Source organism: Aspergillus sydowii (assembly GCF_001890705.1).
Source record: "Aspergillus sydowii CBS 593.65 unplaced genomic scaffold ASPSYscaffold_4, whole genome shotgun sequence".
Lineage (NCBI taxonomy): Eukaryota > Fungi > Ascomycota > Eurotiomycetes > Eurotiales > Aspergillaceae > Aspergillus > Aspergillus sydowii.
In genome coordinates, this window is record NW_024467862.1 from 280,848 (window position 1) to 296,081 (window position 15,234).

Consider the following 15,234-nt stretch of genomic DNA (forward strand, 5'->3'; position numbering starts at 1 on the left):
ACTTGTAGGGATATTGATCCCACCTTTCCGTCCCGATTGTCTTTTCTGTATCTGTGATGTTAGAAGAGATTTTGTGTTTTAATACCGTTTAGGGATCAATTGAGCTGTATTTCCTTTGTTATACTTTTTACAAGCAGTTGCTGGAGAAATTTCGAGCGAGTTGCTATCCAGACTTTTACCCGTATAGACACTCGAGGCGTTGAAACACAGCAAGCAAAAAAGAACACAACATCCAAGAATAAAATCCTTTATATTGTATCAACAAATCGCTACCAATGCATATGTGCACAGAAATAGACAGAGACCCCCAATATAAACAAGCAAATACCAAAACACCAATCCTGAGCCCACTCCTTGACTTTTGTTGACCTCAGCCACGTCATGTCAGCAAAGACCTCTCCTCAATTCACAAAGAGTGACGGGAAAAGGAAAGAAAATTAAGTCTCTTCGCAGCACGGACAAAGGTATACACATTCATCATTAGATACAACATCCATCCTGGGCCCAAAACCTACTTAAATTCATTTCTTATTCCCACCCCCAACCTTGGCCTTGAAGCTGCCTTCAAATCCAGGGCGGGGTTTACTCTTGCCTCCACCGCCAGCACCTGCTTTCTTACCTCCTCCAGACTGGCCCTTTGATTCTCGGCGCTTGCGGAGGTTGTCTTCACGCTTTTGTTGCTTCATGTCCTTGCCCTTCTTGACGGTGTCTAGACGGTCCTTCCACTCGCGCTCGGATCGCTTCTTTGCGGATTCTTTGCGCTTCAGGGCTTTCTTCAGGAGGGAGGTGTCATCACGGACTCGTTCACCGTGGGCACGCTTTTTGGCGTTAAGCCACATGTCCTTCTCCTCGATGTCGGCGCGCTTCTCCCCATCCAACTCTGCGAGACGGGCTTTCTTGGCCTCGGCTGCCTTGAGGGCTGAGGCTGCGTCCCGGGGCCCGGTAGTTTTGGGCTTTTCCCGAACATTGGATAAAGCAGGATCGGCGATTTGACCATCTGCAAAGACAACACGGCCGAAAGCGTAGCTTCCCGAGCCGACTGAGTCGGCGGGAGATCGCGGGGATGCCAGCAGGGAGCCTGAACCCCCAGGGGAGAATCGGCGAGTCATAGCTTCGTCCTTTTCTCTTTGCTCTTCTTCCCTGGCTTTTTGGCGTAGCTGTTTCTTATGTGCTTTGCGTTGTTCAGCCTTTTGTCGTCGGGCTTCAATGAGCTCTTGTCGATTCCGCGCCGGCTTGCCGTTTAGGCCATCTGCTTGACGGGCTGCGCGTAGTTCATCTAGGCGCTTTTGTAATCGGTTTTTCAGCTCTTCCTGTGTGGGTTTGAGGGGTTTAGGATCGGAGGATGCGTCAGTTGGTGCGGAAGGAGGAATGATAGATGATATAGAAGAGCTTCCCGATTGGGGATTTGATGTGTCGAATTCCGGGGAATTCGGGGCTGAAGATGTGGAGTGATCTTCGTTGAACTCGAGAGAAAGTCCTTCAGCAACAGGGTTTTCCTCGCCGTCAATCTCATCAGCGTCTTCGGCGCCCCGTTCGTCAGATTTGCTACTAGCAGTCTTCGAGTCGGAACTCGGTGCAGCAGCGTTTTTGGTCACCTCGGCCTTTTTATCTTCTTGTCTCGCTTTTTTGGCGGCATCCTTAGCCTTCTTCTTCTCTTTTTGTTCCTGCTTTTTCTGCGCCTTCTTCTCTTCCTTTAGCTTTTTGCGGGCTTCCGCCTCGGCTGCTTTGATATCAGCACCGTTGGTTTTCGTAGAAGCGTCGTCTTGTTTCTGCTTCTTAGACATCGCATCGCCCCTGTTTAGTCCCTCCTTCGGCATTTCTGAGCCTAGTTCGGCGTCGTCAGACGACTCTGCGTTGTCTTGTTCTTCCTCCTCATCGTCATCCTCAGCCTGTTCATTCCGCTTGCGCTTTCGCGCATTCTCGTCCATTACGTCCTTTGCCGTTTTGGCCGAATCGGGATCCAATTTCGCACGCTTGGCTTCACGAGCTTGTTCCTTGGACTGTTTTTTCCGCTTCCATTGATCCTATCCAGATATTCGAGTCAATGTAATGCACATGGAACGATCATGGATAAGGGCGGCAAAAAAGCCAAAGGAAACTTTGAAAATAATGTTTCTTTGCAGGAATTTAAAAGGCTAGGTGGTAAAACATACACTGCCATCTTCTCCGTAGTAATATTTTGCAGGAATCAGCGACAGTAACCCGTCAAAGGCCTGTGCATGGCTTCGCAGCCGTTCCTGGTTAAAGCAAAAAGGTTTCGTCAGTCTTGTCGTTCCAAATGACAGAGAAAAATTATTTGCTGGATCTGAGCATCATACCTCGAGGTCGGCCATACCGCTCTCTTTTCCCTGTAAAATAAAACAACCAACAACCGAACCAAGACGTGCAAGGGCTTCGCAACGAGTCGATCGAGGAAGCAAAAACCCGAGATACTGCTCGAATAAAATTTGGGTGGGTTGAACTCTTGGCATTATCGTTTTCTCCACTCGCCTGTTTTTCACCGCCTGCTATGATGTGGGCCGTGCTGGAGAGTCCTTGACCTCGACAGTAAGCACGGGCAGTGAGTAATAATTGAGTCATATCTATGATTCGACTAGAACTTTGTGTACATTTATAACATGATTGGTGGCTTAGAAGCTGAGCGTGTTTGGTCCACAGGTGATTGTGGTGCTTCCCTTGAAACAAGCTCACTTCATAGTAGATCATGTGACCCAGCAACAATACGAGCTACGAAACTTAAGGCAGTTGAATCAATCATCATTCATTTTTGAGCCGAATAGTTTCAACTTTTGTGGCATCAACAGACATCTGGATGCGTACAGGGCATGCTAAAACTGCGGCTCTGGTATCTAACTCAAAACTATGCCAAGTTGCCCGAAAAGAGAAGTATGTAAGAAGCACTCCGAAATCTTTCAACAGAAGCTACTATTTATTACGCAGATACGCCATTGGCTTTTGACTTCACGGCACGTCTGGCACGGACTGCATCGGCGAGGTCTTCCAGCACGCTGACGGTGCTTTCCCAGTCAATACATGCATCAGTGATACTGACACCCTTCTTGAGTCCGGAAGGACCCTCGGCAGGAACCTTCTGGTTACCTTCGTGGATGTTGGATTCAATCATAACACCAATGAGAGCGTCCTGACCCTCACGGAGCTGGTCGGCAACCTCCTTAGCGACGAGGGGCTGGTTGCGGTGGTTCTTGTTGGAGTTACCGTGCGAGCAATCGACCATGACGACCTCGCGCTGCTTCTTCCCGGCCAAGGCGTCGCGTGCGCTTTGGATACTCTGACGGTCGTAGTTTGTACCCTTGCTTCCTCCGCGCAGGATCACGAAACCGTGCTCGTTACCGGAGGTCTTGGTGATGGATGCCAGACCCTGCTTGGTGACACCTAGGAAGCGGTGGGGGTGAGCGGCGGCGCCAATGGCGTCGATGGCGACGGTGAGGTTGCCATCTGTGCCGTTCTTGTAGCCGATGGGGAAACTGAGACCGGAGGCAAGCTCACGGTGCAATTGGGACTCGGTTGTGCGGGCACCAATGGCACCGAGGGAGATCAGATCGGCGAGGTATTGGGGGGAGATGGTGTCGAGCATCTCGCTGGCAATGGGCATACCCAAGCCTGTGAGGTCGGCATAGAGCTTACGGGATACACGGAGACCCTTGTTGATGTTGTAGGACTCGTCGATGTCCGGGTCGTTGATCAGACCCTTCCATCCGACGGTTGTACGGGGCTTCTCGAGGTAGGCGCGCATGATGACACAGAGGTCAGACGAAAGACGAGCGGAGAGCTCCTTGAGGCGGTTGGCATATTCGAGTGCTGTTTCGGGGTCATGGATGGAGCATGGCCCAACGACCACTAGGAGGCGGTCATCACGCTGCTCGATGATCTCGACCGCCTGCTTGCGGCCAGATCGGACGGTTGGAAGCGAAAGCTCAGGCTAATTGATTCACGTTAATGACGGTTCATCTAACTTTGTAACTTCCAGCAGGATTGGATCAAGATTAAGTGCACTCGGTGGTGTGACTCACAGTTGGAATCTCCGACTGGACGAACTGAGGTGAAAGCAGAGGGTCGTAGCCCAGGACTAAACCAAAAAGTCCAATTAGCAAGTTGAATCAATCGCAGCTGAAAGTTTCTTACCGCGAGTGTCCTCGTTGATTTCCTCCGTCTTTACAAGAGGCATGTTGCTTAGGAGTCTGAGTATAGAGTAAAGTGGGGTATAAGCTTAAAAAAAAATGTAAGAGGGGAAGCTTTTAAGACAGCGAATGCACTCGGATTCTTCAAGGAACAAGAGTCACTCAGAGTCAATTCCAAACGAGGAGAAAGGTGATATGAAAATAAAAACAGCAGTCAGTGTTTGACGGAAAGAAGAATGCCTGGACCTCTCGCCGCGACTTTTTTGGAAGAGCGAAATCGGTGCATACCGGGTGGATCCAATCAATGATTCACATTTCTCACACAACCCGAGAAAATTGGTCTTCCTGGCCGTATTTATAAAACAGTATGGTACGATACGGTCGATCCTCCCTGTGACATCTCTTCGATTGATCTTCGATTTTCCCTTCAACCTAGTGACATGTGATACGAATTCCCAAAGCTTTCCATCAACACCATAACATAAGTAATATTTGCAGATACCCACTAAACTCAGCAGGTCTGGACCGTTGGTTCCGTAATCAGGGTGCTTCGAAAAGTCCATATCATCCCTTACCGAGGTAGGACTTCGGTGACCTTGCTTACCTCATGCGCTCACAAATCATGAAGGTTCATTGGCTCCGCAACAACGGAATCGAAGTATACAAGTAACATTGATACACTCAGCTTGTTAACCGTTCCGCCGTATCCAGTGTCATATCTTCTCTCATACGAGGGGCATGGTCTGAATTGGTCAAATCAAAACCCTGTCCGTAGCAAGGATACTCTTCGGCTTTCAGGAATACGAGCTCGTCGTATCTTGGTTTATTAATAGAAAATGTGATTCCAGGATGTGTATAAGTCCACTCGAGGATGTCAGGCTCTGATAATTTCACTCCAGTTTCAGTCACTTGAGGTTCAGTATGGCAGATCCATGCTAGTAGCACTACCTGGGCGACTCGAGAGTAGATCTTTCTAAGCCACTTCTGTAGCAAATGTGCATCCAGTGCTTCCTACATGCATATAGAGACTATATGAGATGGGAATCTGCATTGGCGTCGGAAGCTTTAACTGCATCAATTTTCTCCACGACCCGAGCCCTATATGCGGTGTATATATTCCATCGTTGCATGATACATTACTCCTTACTACCACTCCACTTTTTCTGTTCACACTTTGTTCCATTGTTAAAAGACCGCGCTATAACTATTCTTACCCTTTATTGGTTTCACTGTGGGCCTTATACCTATCTAACCTGACAAATCGTTCTTAAATCACAGGATGGGGGGCTAAGGAAACGAAGTAGTATAAGCAGCGATCTTCTCTATTCCAAGGACAGACCATGCCACCATGGAAACAAGATAAAGGAACAATAATTCGAAGCTCGAAGATAGAGAAAACGAGAGCGGTATCTTAAAATTCCTCGCGGCCCTAACTACGCTCTTTTCAAATATCAGGACGTCATTCGCAGCGATTGACAAATAGCAGTCATTTCTTCTTGTCTTTCTTGTCTTTTTCCTTGCGGCCAAAACCTGACGAGCTTGGATCTATTGAATATGCCTGAAAAGCAACAGGTGGTGGAAACTGGAATTGAGTCATTAGTTTTGATCTGTTGACAGATAGGCAAAACAACGTACACCTCTAAGATCTGAAATATCGGCGCCTCCCCGTCTAGAGTATCTTCTGATATCATTCAGGCGAGTTATTGAGCAATCTCCGAGATAGTCCGAGGCGAGCTTGGATGGTTTGTGAGGCCAATAGCGAAATTGGGGCCGCAGGTGATCAGTTCTTCTCCGTAGTTCTTCTAGGATCTCGCGCGTCAACCGATTGAATTTTGGTAAGTTATCATATTTATTCGGTGGTGTTCTTCGGCGTCCGGGCCTTTTAAGTGGTGTTTTAGCTAGTGTCGTAGCTATTTTCTTAAATGCTGTCTTAAGCGGCATCGTAAGTGAATGAGAGATTGGCTCTTATGGTGAGTAGACGGGGCATCGAGCTGGCCAGAAATGATCATGGATAGCTTATAGGGAGCGAAATTGGTTTTTAACCAGAAGTATTCAATACTTATACTAACTAGCAGTCCTACCAAGGAGCTGAGTTGCTTTGTATATACAATAATTTTAGAACAAGACGTTGTGTCAGGTTTGTCGCAGAACTGACTACAAAGAATTCTGATTGTTATACTAATGTTCTTTCATCCAAGACACCAACAGACGGTGTCATGCTTTGAACATCAATATAATGCAAGGGACACATATTCAGTCCCCAATAAATGCTGTGGAGGTAATCTAGATATAGATATTGTATTTACACCAAATATCTGTGCTGGTTAATCAATTCCAAGTTCATTATATTATATTTTACATAGCTCCAACAGGAGACCAAGCTGTAGCCGTCATAACCATTTTGAATCCAACCATAAAACCCGATAGAAGAATTAGTGGAGCGGATGGAAGGCTAGCGCAAATAAATAATGACGAAGATAAACGGAAACCATCCTCTTACTAGACTACGCCAATCGCGACGACCATAGACCATGCATGCTATACCTTCTCGTTTACAAGCCATACATAATATAAACAAATCTCCAGTGCCATCAACATTTAACGACGAGATTCAATACGAAGATCATCAAACATTTTGAGAAAGAGCCCGATGAGCTTTACCGCAATATTTCCCAAGAACGCAGCAATAAAGGCGAATGATTGAAGCCGATTTTGGGCGAAATGAAAACTCGGGGCGTGGTCTTTATCAGTAACTGGAGGGAATAATGAATTACGGCAATATCTCCTGGCCCCTCCAGTCCCAACATCGACCCCTTCCCTCATTCGCGCCAGTCCCCATCGTACACAGAACTCGTAAGAGTTTAGCGGCGGACTCTTCAGGCTGCAGCATCTCCCTACTATTCCAGTAGTTCCGGGTGAAATCTGTGTGGACAGTTCCCGGGTGCATTGCAATCGCCATAGCACGCTCTTTGCTTCGTGATTGTAAATAAAAGTCGAATGTCTTCGCTAGTTGGAAAACTGCCGCCTTACTAGCACGGTAGGAATACCATCCTCCCGAGGCGTTATCTGAAATAGATCCGATTCTGGCTGCCATCATCACATATATTGCATGCGAACACGGTAGATTTAGATGCCACAGGGGACTGTCCCGTTCGGGAGATTGTTGTCCGTCTTGAAATTCTGGTGATGACTTTTTCGGGAGAAATTCTGATAGATGCTTCATTAATAGCATTTGCCCCAGCGCATTGATCTTGAAGCTCTCTAGTGCATCCTGAGCATCGATATCGGCTGGATTTTTCTCAACATGGAGAACGCCAGGGACAGTGATAGCGAGTCGGAGAGAAGCATCGGGATAGATCTCATGGAGAGTCGAGGCCATCTCAGACATGGTGGATTCATCTGTATATATTTAGCTGAAAACACGAGGCGAGCGATGACCAATACCAGTTACATCGACCTTGAGAACATTGAGTCTCTTTTCCGCAGCTGGGGCTTCATTTTTGATTTCCAGCAATCGGTCCCGCACTTCTTCACAGTCTTTTCGTGCCGTCGCAACGACAGGCAGGCTTGTGTGAGCTAATAACTGCTGAGCAAGGGCGAATCCCAACCCTCGTGATGCAGGTGTCACAATAGCAAATCCAGATCGTAGAGCAGCCATAATTCTTTGACCTGTGAGAATTTTGCAGATTAGTACTCAAACACTCGCTGGTAGAAGTAGTACGACCAACAATGATTTAAATAGACGTTCTTCCCGGAGACTTAGTACAGCCATGGTCAGGTGGTATTGACATCATGAGCGGCAGAGCTCAAAGGCAACTCGGAAATCAAAGGCTATAACCGCTACCCCGCTGAGAAGCTTAGTGTAGACCTTTGGATGCATTTAGCACTAAGTGATTATATTGGATTGTTGCAAGAGTTCAACCCTGGTGGAAATCTTCGCCGGCGATTCTGTCGATGTACTGGTAATATATGATACGAGGCAATACATAAATACCTGTATTAAAGTCACTTGAGACCCACAGCCGAATTTAGTGCCTGCCCTTTCTGGAGTAGACTGCTCGTGCTAGGAGACCTTTGGGAACAGCTTCGACCCCAGATTACACCTTATGTCCCTCGCCATTAATATGATTCGTATATAATTTGACAGTCTCATTCTGCCGTTTGACCGTGGCTCCCCTGGGTCCACTTGACCTTACATACGTTCGCCGGCTTCCAACCAAGTTCAGTGCTCGTGTCCGATGGACCACAACTCCGAGTCGATTCTTCCTTCACCAGTCTTTCCCCAGTTCGACATCAAGAGCCCCATGTCTTACATTTCCTCGAAGCGTCAGAGGGAGCATGAGGAGTTTCCCGTCTACAATGAGGACTTCGCCCGAGAGAAAAAGGTTCGTGTCTAGGGCGTAAGCTGAGCTGGCATCATCTTTTGGCTAACAACCAAACTTATAGAAGCACCGTTCCCTACCTCTGCGCAGTCCTCGGAAGGCTGGCCAGAGCTCGAAGCTCGTCGAAGCCAGACCGCGAAACCCCCTCTCAGTCTATCCATACTCCGCGTTGACTCCAGTCGAATCCTCCGACGAAGATGATTCCGACGATATATACCTTTCTAGTTCCAACCTGAATAAATCCCAGCAGTTCCAACGAAGTTTTAATACCTCTGAATCCGACTGCGACGCGTCCATGGATATAGACGCATCGGAAGATACGGGTTCAATAGACAAAGACGCGAAACAACAACTGCCAGTCACTGCAACCGATGGGGATGCGCGGAACTATTCATTAAACCAGCATAGTATTACCCCCCATTCACTCAGTACAAGCCACATCGCGGCAACGCCATGTGATTCGCTTGATTCACAACACCCGAAGCTCCCAATAATATCGGTATCCGACTCTACGGTATCTCCTAGTCATTCTGTTCAGTTAACCGGGGATACTCTATGGTGGCGTTGCCCGCGCCTGCTGAGCCCAGTGAGCGACAATGGAGATGGTATACCCGGGGCGAAAGACTCCTCGGATGATTCAGAAATGGTATACGACACGTCTCTAGAGTCGCCGTCTTCGTTGGGGCCTGGGAATTCATTCACTATGGATGCTGAGGCTGCTGACATGCGGCAGCGGCTGTCATCGTTGGACCTACCGGGTCAGGCGAATACAAAACCAAATGGGCATCTCAAGCCGCCCAAAAAGCCAGGATTCTCAATGGGTTATCGTGCCGACTGCGACAAATGTCGCAGTAGAGTGCCTGGACATTACAGCCATATCATTGGATGCTGACACTTTTGTTCTTCGAACCCTTGCCTCCGGGTTTGCAAAGAGCCACTACTTGGGCTCGTCGGTCGGTATCTTGATATAACGAAGTTACGAATGCATGGCGTTATCTGGGGTACTCGTGATTATTTTATTATCTCTCATGGATACCAGGAGTTTTGGAGGGCCGCTCACGATGGTCATATTGCATATCAAGAGATACCAGGACATTATTAATAAAGACCATACAGCATCTGATTGAGGGCATACCTACCCAGAATCACTCCTTAACATTCTGAGTAGAATACTAGTGCTTTGGTTCTTATATTGACTTTCTCGATTCCATAATTATCCGCCCGCTTCCGATGCGTATAGTTAGGTTAGTTTAGTTATCCGAGAGGCTGACATAATCCGTTATCGGATGGTGGCTCTCGTAAAGTGCGAAGCTGTTGCGGCTGCCGCCATAATCGACTGGCCTGAAGACAGTGCAAGGACGCTCGTTTCTTTACGTGTTTGTTATACACTATACACTCGGGCAGTCACCTTGAAAACATCTGGGGATTCTGAAGATGGATGGTGCTTCCCGATGCGGTTTGCCGGCTAGGAGGCCCTTCCGACTTTCCCCCCACATCTCCCCAATCCTTTCGGCGGCAGAGCCCTTAGCCGATCTTCACTGCCGGCAGTTCGATGGCAACTTGGGGACGGCTCTGGCTCTTAAGAATAATGGACCCCAATCCAGAATTCCAGCTGGACGGCCGGTCCTCCATTATAAGTATTCTTACACGCCCCGTATCCCCAGAGAGGAGTCTGTGAGGTGGTCCGCCCTTAGATTGTCTCTTCCGCGCCAGCAAGCTTTTTTCGGATATACCCCTGTGAGCACCTGAGCCCTAGACCTTTGATTTGAATAGCTGAATTCTAACTATTCCATGCAGACATAGGCATTTATCTAGTCGAAGACGTATTTTCAATCATGGCTTCTCCAGTCCCACGAGGCATTCGCCAGGTTCTCCAAAAATCGCCGTCGGATATTGTTATCCTATCATCTCTCCGCACTCCCGTCACCCGCGCAAAGAAGGGCGGTTTCAAAGATGCCTACCCGGAGGAGCTGCTTTCTCATGTGCTGAAAGCGACGCTCGAGGCGAACCCGAACCTCGATCCTGCTTTGATCGAGGATGTTTGCATTGGTTCCGTGCTCCAGGAACTTGGCGGTGCGAAAGCAGGCCGCATGGCCCAGATCCACGCAGGCTTCCCTCACACCGTTCCCTTCCACACGATCAACAGACAATGCTCATCAGGCCTGGCCGCCATCTCGACAGTCGGAAACAGTATCCGCGCAGGTGCTCTCAATGTTGGTGTTGGTGGCGGAATGGAATCCATGACCCGGAACTACGGCTCTCGTGCGATCCCCACTGTTTTGTGGCCTGAGCTCAAGGATTCACCTTCGAAGGACTCGAGAGACTGTATTATGCCCATGGGTATTACATCTGAGAATGTTGCGTCTCGCTACGGTGTCAGCAGGGAGGATCAGGACGTTTTCGCCGCCAACTCCCACAAGAAGGCCACAGCTGCGCAAAACAGCGGACTGTTCGATTCCGAAATCGTCCCCGTGAAGACTCTTTCTTACGACGCCGAGAACCCTGATGCTCCTCCTAAGGAGGTTACCGTCAGCAAGGACGACGGCGTCCGCGCCAACATCTCCGTCGAGAAGATGGCTTCGCTGAAGCCGGCTTTCTCAGCGACCGGTTCCAGCACTGCTGGAAACAGCTCTCAAGTCAGCGACGGTGCCGCAGCCACTTTATTGATGCGCCGCTCCACCGCCACTGAACTCGGTCTGACCTCGTCCATCAAGGCCCGCTGGGTCGGCACCGCCGTCGCGGGATGTGCCCCTGATGAGATGGGTGTTGGCCCCGCAGTTGCTATCCCTAAGCTCCTCCAGCTCCTTGATGTGAATGTTTCGGATGTTGGAATTTGGGAACTCAACGAGGCTTTCGCCTCTCAGGCCCTGTACTGCGCTCGCAAGCTGGGCATTGACGAGGCCAAGATTAACCCCAAGGGTGGTGCCATTGCCATCGGCCACCCTCTTGGTGCCACTGGAGCCAGACAGCTCGCAACTCTCTTGCCAGAACTCGAGCGTACCGGTCAGGGAGTCGGTGTTGTTAGTATGTGCATCGGAACTGGCATGGGAATGGCGGGTATGTTTGTTCGGGAGTAAATCCACCATCGGATCTCCACATGATGATTTTAGCGCCAGATACCTGTACATAAGCAATTTTTTCTGTAAAAAGACTCTATTTCTTCAAATATCCCACGTGATAAATTCTTTACCCTCGTCTAGTTTGGTAATAGGGAGGCTTGCCGGTCGTGGCTCAAAAATGCCAAGCCTATAGAATCCGGTCACGTGTTCCGCTCTTTGGCTTCCGTAAACTTTTCTCCAGTTGTTGCATGTTACAAGCCAATTACCCAACATCGCAACCATGCGCTCTTCTCTGCGATTGTTGAACCTGGAGGCCACTCCCCTCCAGGGATCTCGAACCCGATACGTCTGCTCCGTCTGCAGACAAGAAGCGCGCCCACGGCCCTTCGTCGCCCGTCAATTTCTTCGCAATGCCTCCGACTCCTCCACCCCAATCACCGAACGTGTGCGCCGCAAGATCTGGGGCACCGAAAACCCTCCAGGCTTGAAAGATCCCTATGGCGGAGAAGGTGTGTTTGAAAAGAAGTTCAAGAGAGGCCAGACGGCGAGGCAGGAGGACCAGGCTGTGGAGGCAACGCCCGCTGAGACGCAGAGTGCTGCTGTCGAGACCGCTGCGGAGGAAGCTGTGCCCGAGGGAAGTTCTGCTTACGAGCCTGCGACGACCTGGGAGGGGCTTCAGCGTATCGGACACCTAGGGCAGTGGAGTGATTTCGCCGCTAGTGAGGCGGATGCATACAATTCGTACGTTCACACTTTGATCCCTGCCTTTTCCGAGCCCTTCAGACGGCCTCGATTATTGCGGTATAAGGACCCATTTTGTAAAACGCAATGCTAATACATATCAGCTTTTTCTCCAACCGCCGTGTCACAAAGCCCGGGCACTTGGCCCTGGCTGCCCATCAAGCCGCCGTTGAATTGTGCTTGATGCACTCCCTGGACAAGCCCCTCGCCCGTGTTTGCGACGTCGTTGAACACGAGAAGGCTGTTTTCAAGCTGATCTGGAACTGTAAGATCCAGCCGAACAGTCAGTGGAATTCAGCTTTGGAATACCCGGATAAAGAAACGGAGGAAGCGCTCGTCTATATTTTTCAGCAGATTGGCGCTCAGAATGGATCTATCCAACCGGAAGAAGCTGCTGAAGAGAATGTCGAAAATGCCGAAACGGAAGAGATTGAGGAAATTGAGGCTGCGGGACCCTCCAAGAAGGTACCCTTCTTTGGATATCAAAATGTCAAGGACAAGGGCTACCTCTCCTTATCATTGGCTGACCCAGTGACGAAGTTCGCTGTAAGTCTGGCGAGGTCCTTTTCTGCCTGCATGCATGTACTGACTTGGGTGTTTCACAGTTCCTGAAACGATTCTCGCAACTAACCGGTCACTACCTCCCGGACCCTACTATCGAGTCGATCACCACAGTCCAGCACGTTATGAGCCACGTCACTAAGGAGACGGCACCGAAACCGAAGAAACTCATCGACCACCTCGAAGCCAACGAACAACTTCAGAGCCTACCCAACGTCAAGATCTTCGGAAAGACACAGAAGTCGTGGCACCAGGATGAGGAGCTTGGACGGAAGAAGATCATTGATGCTGAGCTTCGTGCGAGAGGTCTCGTTGAGTGATTTTCTCGTCTAGGATCCTAAATCAAACGCCGTTATCCAGTTCTTGTAGCATGTCGTTTTCCAATATTTACTTGTGTACAATAGCAGCAGATTATGTTCAAACCATTGAAATGATATAATATGTTTATATAAGAGATTCGTCGATGACACGCGCTCTGTAGTGCCCAGCGCTTTCCAAATAGATGGGTTGTATATCTAATAGTATATACGGAGTGCACTGAGGGTTTATTCAACTCTCCATCTGTCATAACTGTAGAGCAGTTTGACTCTGTATATGGTCACGTGTGAAGAGGCATTAGGGCTTACTCCTGGTTGAGAAACGTGCAGACAGCTCTGGATCATACCAAGACCCTTCCAATTAGATGTCTNAAATACAGAGTAAAATGAATTTCTTGTTGCCTTTCCCTTGGTACGATGGAACAAACACCTACTCTTCCCAACCTGGACCGTTCTCTCGCGGCTTCAATTTACACATCAACGGCGCTTTCTCCCACACCACGTAAGACTTCTGGTCCTTCCAATTAGCACTCTCCTCGCACAGCTCGAGGTCGAAATTCCAGAGAACCCGTGCAAAAATGATACGCATCTCAGCAAAAGCAAGGTTCTTCCCAATGCAGTTTCTGGGCCCCACGGAAAATGGCTGAAGAACATCTCGGTTGTCCGAGTAGAATGGTGAAGATGGGTCTCTTTTGCTCTCTGGTAGCCAGCGCTCCGGGACGAATCGCTGCGGATTGTGGAAATTGGCTGGTGATTGGTAGGCTGCTGACTGGTGAACAAATACTTTTGTCTGTGAATGGAGGGTTAGACATTGTTCTTTTCATTTCTTCGAACGGGATGGGATACGGAGGGGACTTGTTAGGGCTTACTCCAACTGGTAGGTCAAATCCAGAGATATTGACAGGGGATATCGTTCGCCGAGGTAGACCTGTCGGGACTGGAGGATATAACCTAAAGGCCTCTTCGAAGCAAGCCAGCATGTATGGAAGCTCAGCGGAGACCTTTTGGAAGGTAATATCGGATTCTTTCTTCATCACAGAGCGAACTTCACTTGTCACTCTTGTCATAATCTCCGGATTTCGCAGCAGATAGTAGGTGATTCCCGATAGCAGAGTGGCAGTGGTTTCACTTCCTGCAATGATAAGAATATTTGCATTTGCCTCGAGCTCCAAGTCACTCAGCCCGTCCTTCTCACCCCGGTGGCGCAGCATCGAATCCATGAAATCGTGTCTGTCATAAGCAGACGCGTTCCTGAGCCTCTTCTGGACTGTTGTCCTGGTGTGTAAAAGATGCTGCTTTCTGTCTTCGGCTATTTTAGCACCTCCGGACACAAAGGAGCGAATTATCTGAAAGACCAAAGGATATGCGTCCTTCAGCCTAATGTACGAAACGGCCTTGATAGCCTGGAAGACGAGCGCCACCCAGTGGTGATATTCCGAGCTATCTAGTCCACCGAAGGGCTCCCCAAAGGCTAGATCACCGATGATGTCGAAGGTGGTAAGGTTATACCACTTGGCCATGTCCGCCGGTAATTGGGATTCAGCGACTGCTTTCAGGCGCTCAACCAGCTTGTCAACGTAACTATTGAGGAGAGGCTCCTGGGCTTGAAGACCCCTGGCAGAGAAGGCGTGGGAAAGTGACTTGCGGTAGCGAGAATGGTTGTAATCATCCGATGAGATTATGTCGAATTTATTTGCATTTGAAGCCTGGGACTTGGGGAGCTGGCGATGTCCATGGCCATAGATATCCTTCCATGCATCTGCGGTGATAAAGGACACTTCGTTTCGGTCAAACCGGACAGCGGGACCATATCTAAGATGAAGCCGACGTAAGTCCTTGTCAAAATCCCCACGAATGCCCGAAATGTATCTAAGGATCGGAAATAGTATCCATAGTTTAGGGCCTGGAACCCGCCGCAGTGGGTGAAGGAGGAGGTACCATATGGCAACAGTAGAGATGTAGAGGCAAAAGGTCACAACTGGCCACAGTATAAGTCTTGAAATCATGGTGACAAAAACGAAACGAATGATTAGTT

The 15,234-nt window shown here is 49.0% G+C and overlaps 7 protein-coding genes across 7 annotated transcripts; 3 read left to right on the forward strand and 4 right to left on the reverse strand.

Annotated features, from left to right (window-relative positions):
• Positions 1–327: 327 nt before the first annotated feature.
• ASPSYDRAFT_43735 (putative 60S ribosome biogenesis protein Rrp14) lies at positions 328–2,378 on the reverse strand (the record flags this gene model as incomplete). The annotated part of the gene is made up of 3 exons (XM_040846713.1): positions 328–2,024; positions 2,154–2,237; positions 2,319–2,378. A coding segment is annotated over one exon (1,503 nt), but the record flags the coding sequence as incomplete, so codon positions are not given.
• A 361-nt stretch (positions 2,379–2,739) lies between these two features.
• ASPSYDRAFT_43737 (3-deoxy-7-phosphoheptulonate synthase) lies at positions 2,740–4,674 on the reverse strand. The gene is made up of 3 exons (XM_040846714.1): positions 4,144–4,674; positions 4,032–4,087; positions 2,740–3,940 (listed from the first exon to the last, which is right to left on the reverse strand). Exons 1-3 carry the CDS (start codon positions 4,184–4,186, stop codon positions 2,933–2,935), a joined length of 1,107 nt encoding a protein of 368 aa, XP_040703194.1. The 5' UTR covers positions 4,187–4,674; the 3' UTR covers positions 2,740–2,932.
• Positions 4,675–6,611: 1,937 nt separating this feature from the next.
• ASPSYDRAFT_43739 (uncharacterized protein) lies at positions 6,612–7,839 on the reverse strand. The gene is made up of 2 exons (XM_040846715.1): positions 7,584–7,839; positions 6,612–7,538 (listed from the first exon to the last, which is right to left on the reverse strand). Exons 1-2 carry the CDS (start codon positions 7,795–7,797, stop codon positions 6,910–6,912), a joined length of 843 nt encoding a protein of 280 aa, XP_040703195.1. The 5' UTR covers positions 7,798–7,839; the 3' UTR covers positions 6,612–6,909.
• Positions 7,840–8,443: 604 nt separating this feature from the next.
• Positions 8,444–9,413, forward strand: ASPSYDRAFT_88318 (uncharacterized protein; the record flags this gene model as incomplete). Its single annotated transcript, XM_040851994.1, has 2 exons — positions 8,444–8,524; positions 8,586–9,413. 2 exons carry the CDS (start codon positions 8,444–8,446, stop codon positions 9,411–9,413), a joined length of 909 nt encoding a protein of 302 aa, XP_040703196.1.
• Positions 9,414–10,143: 730 nt separating this feature from the next.
• On the forward strand, positions 10,144–12,003 carry ASPSYDRAFT_862896 (thiolase family protein). The gene is made up of 2 exons (XM_040851635.1): positions 10,144–10,258; positions 10,319–12,003. Exon 2 carries the CDS (start codon positions 10,357–10,359, stop codon positions 11,596–11,598), a length of 1,242 nt encoding a protein of 413 aa, XP_040703197.1. The 5' UTR covers positions 10,144–10,258; positions 10,319–10,356; the 3' UTR covers positions 11,599–12,003.
• On the forward strand, positions 11,861–13,202 carry ASPSYDRAFT_56994 (mitochondrial 54S ribosomal mL50 protein; the record flags this gene model as incomplete). Its single annotated transcript, XM_040849301.1, has 3 exons — positions 11,861–12,321; positions 12,426–12,867; positions 12,927–13,202. 3 exons carry the CDS (start codon positions 11,861–11,863, stop codon positions 13,200–13,202), a joined length of 1,179 nt encoding a protein of 392 aa, XP_040703198.1.
• Positions 13,203–13,629: 427 nt separating this feature from the next.
• Positions 13,630–15,205, reverse strand: ASPSYDRAFT_56995 (cytochrome P450; the record flags this gene model as incomplete). The annotated part of the gene is made up of 2 exons (XM_040849302.1): positions 13,630–13,989; positions 14,069–15,205. 2 exons carry the CDS (start codon positions 15,203–15,205, stop codon positions 13,630–13,632), a joined length of 1,497 nt encoding a protein of 498 aa, XP_040703199.1.
• Between the last annotated feature and the right edge of the window lie 29 nt (positions 15,206–15,234).

What these genes read in the sequence shown, in the direction of transcription:
- ASPSYDRAFT_43737 (XM_040846714.1), bottom strand. Translation starts at nt 4,186, where the DNA reads ATGCCTCTTGTAAAGACGGAGGAAATCAACGAGGACACTCGCG. An exon ending in AATCAACGAGGACACTCGCG is followed by an intron (nt 4,088 to 4,143) that starts GTAAGAAACTTT and finishes TTTTTGGTTTAG; the next exon opens with TCCTGGGCTACGACCCTCTG. An exon ending in TCCAGTCGGAGATTCCAACT is followed by an intron (nt 3,941 to 4,031) that starts GTGAGTCACACC and finishes TGAATCAATTAG; the next exon opens with CCTGAGCTTTCGCTTCCAAC.
- ASPSYDRAFT_43739 (XM_040846715.1), bottom strand. Translation starts at nt 7,797, where the DNA reads ATGGCTGCTCTACGATCTGGATTTGCTATTGTGACACCTGCATCACGA. An exon ending in TCTCAAGGTCGATGTAACTG is followed by an intron (nt 7,539 to 7,583) that starts GTATTGGTCATC and finishes AAATATATACAG; the next exon opens with ATGAATCCACCATGTCTGAG.
- ASPSYDRAFT_862896 (XM_040851635.1), top strand. Translation starts at nt 10,357, where the DNA reads ATGGCTTCTCCAGTCCCACGAGGCATTCGCCAGGTTCTCCAAAAATCG.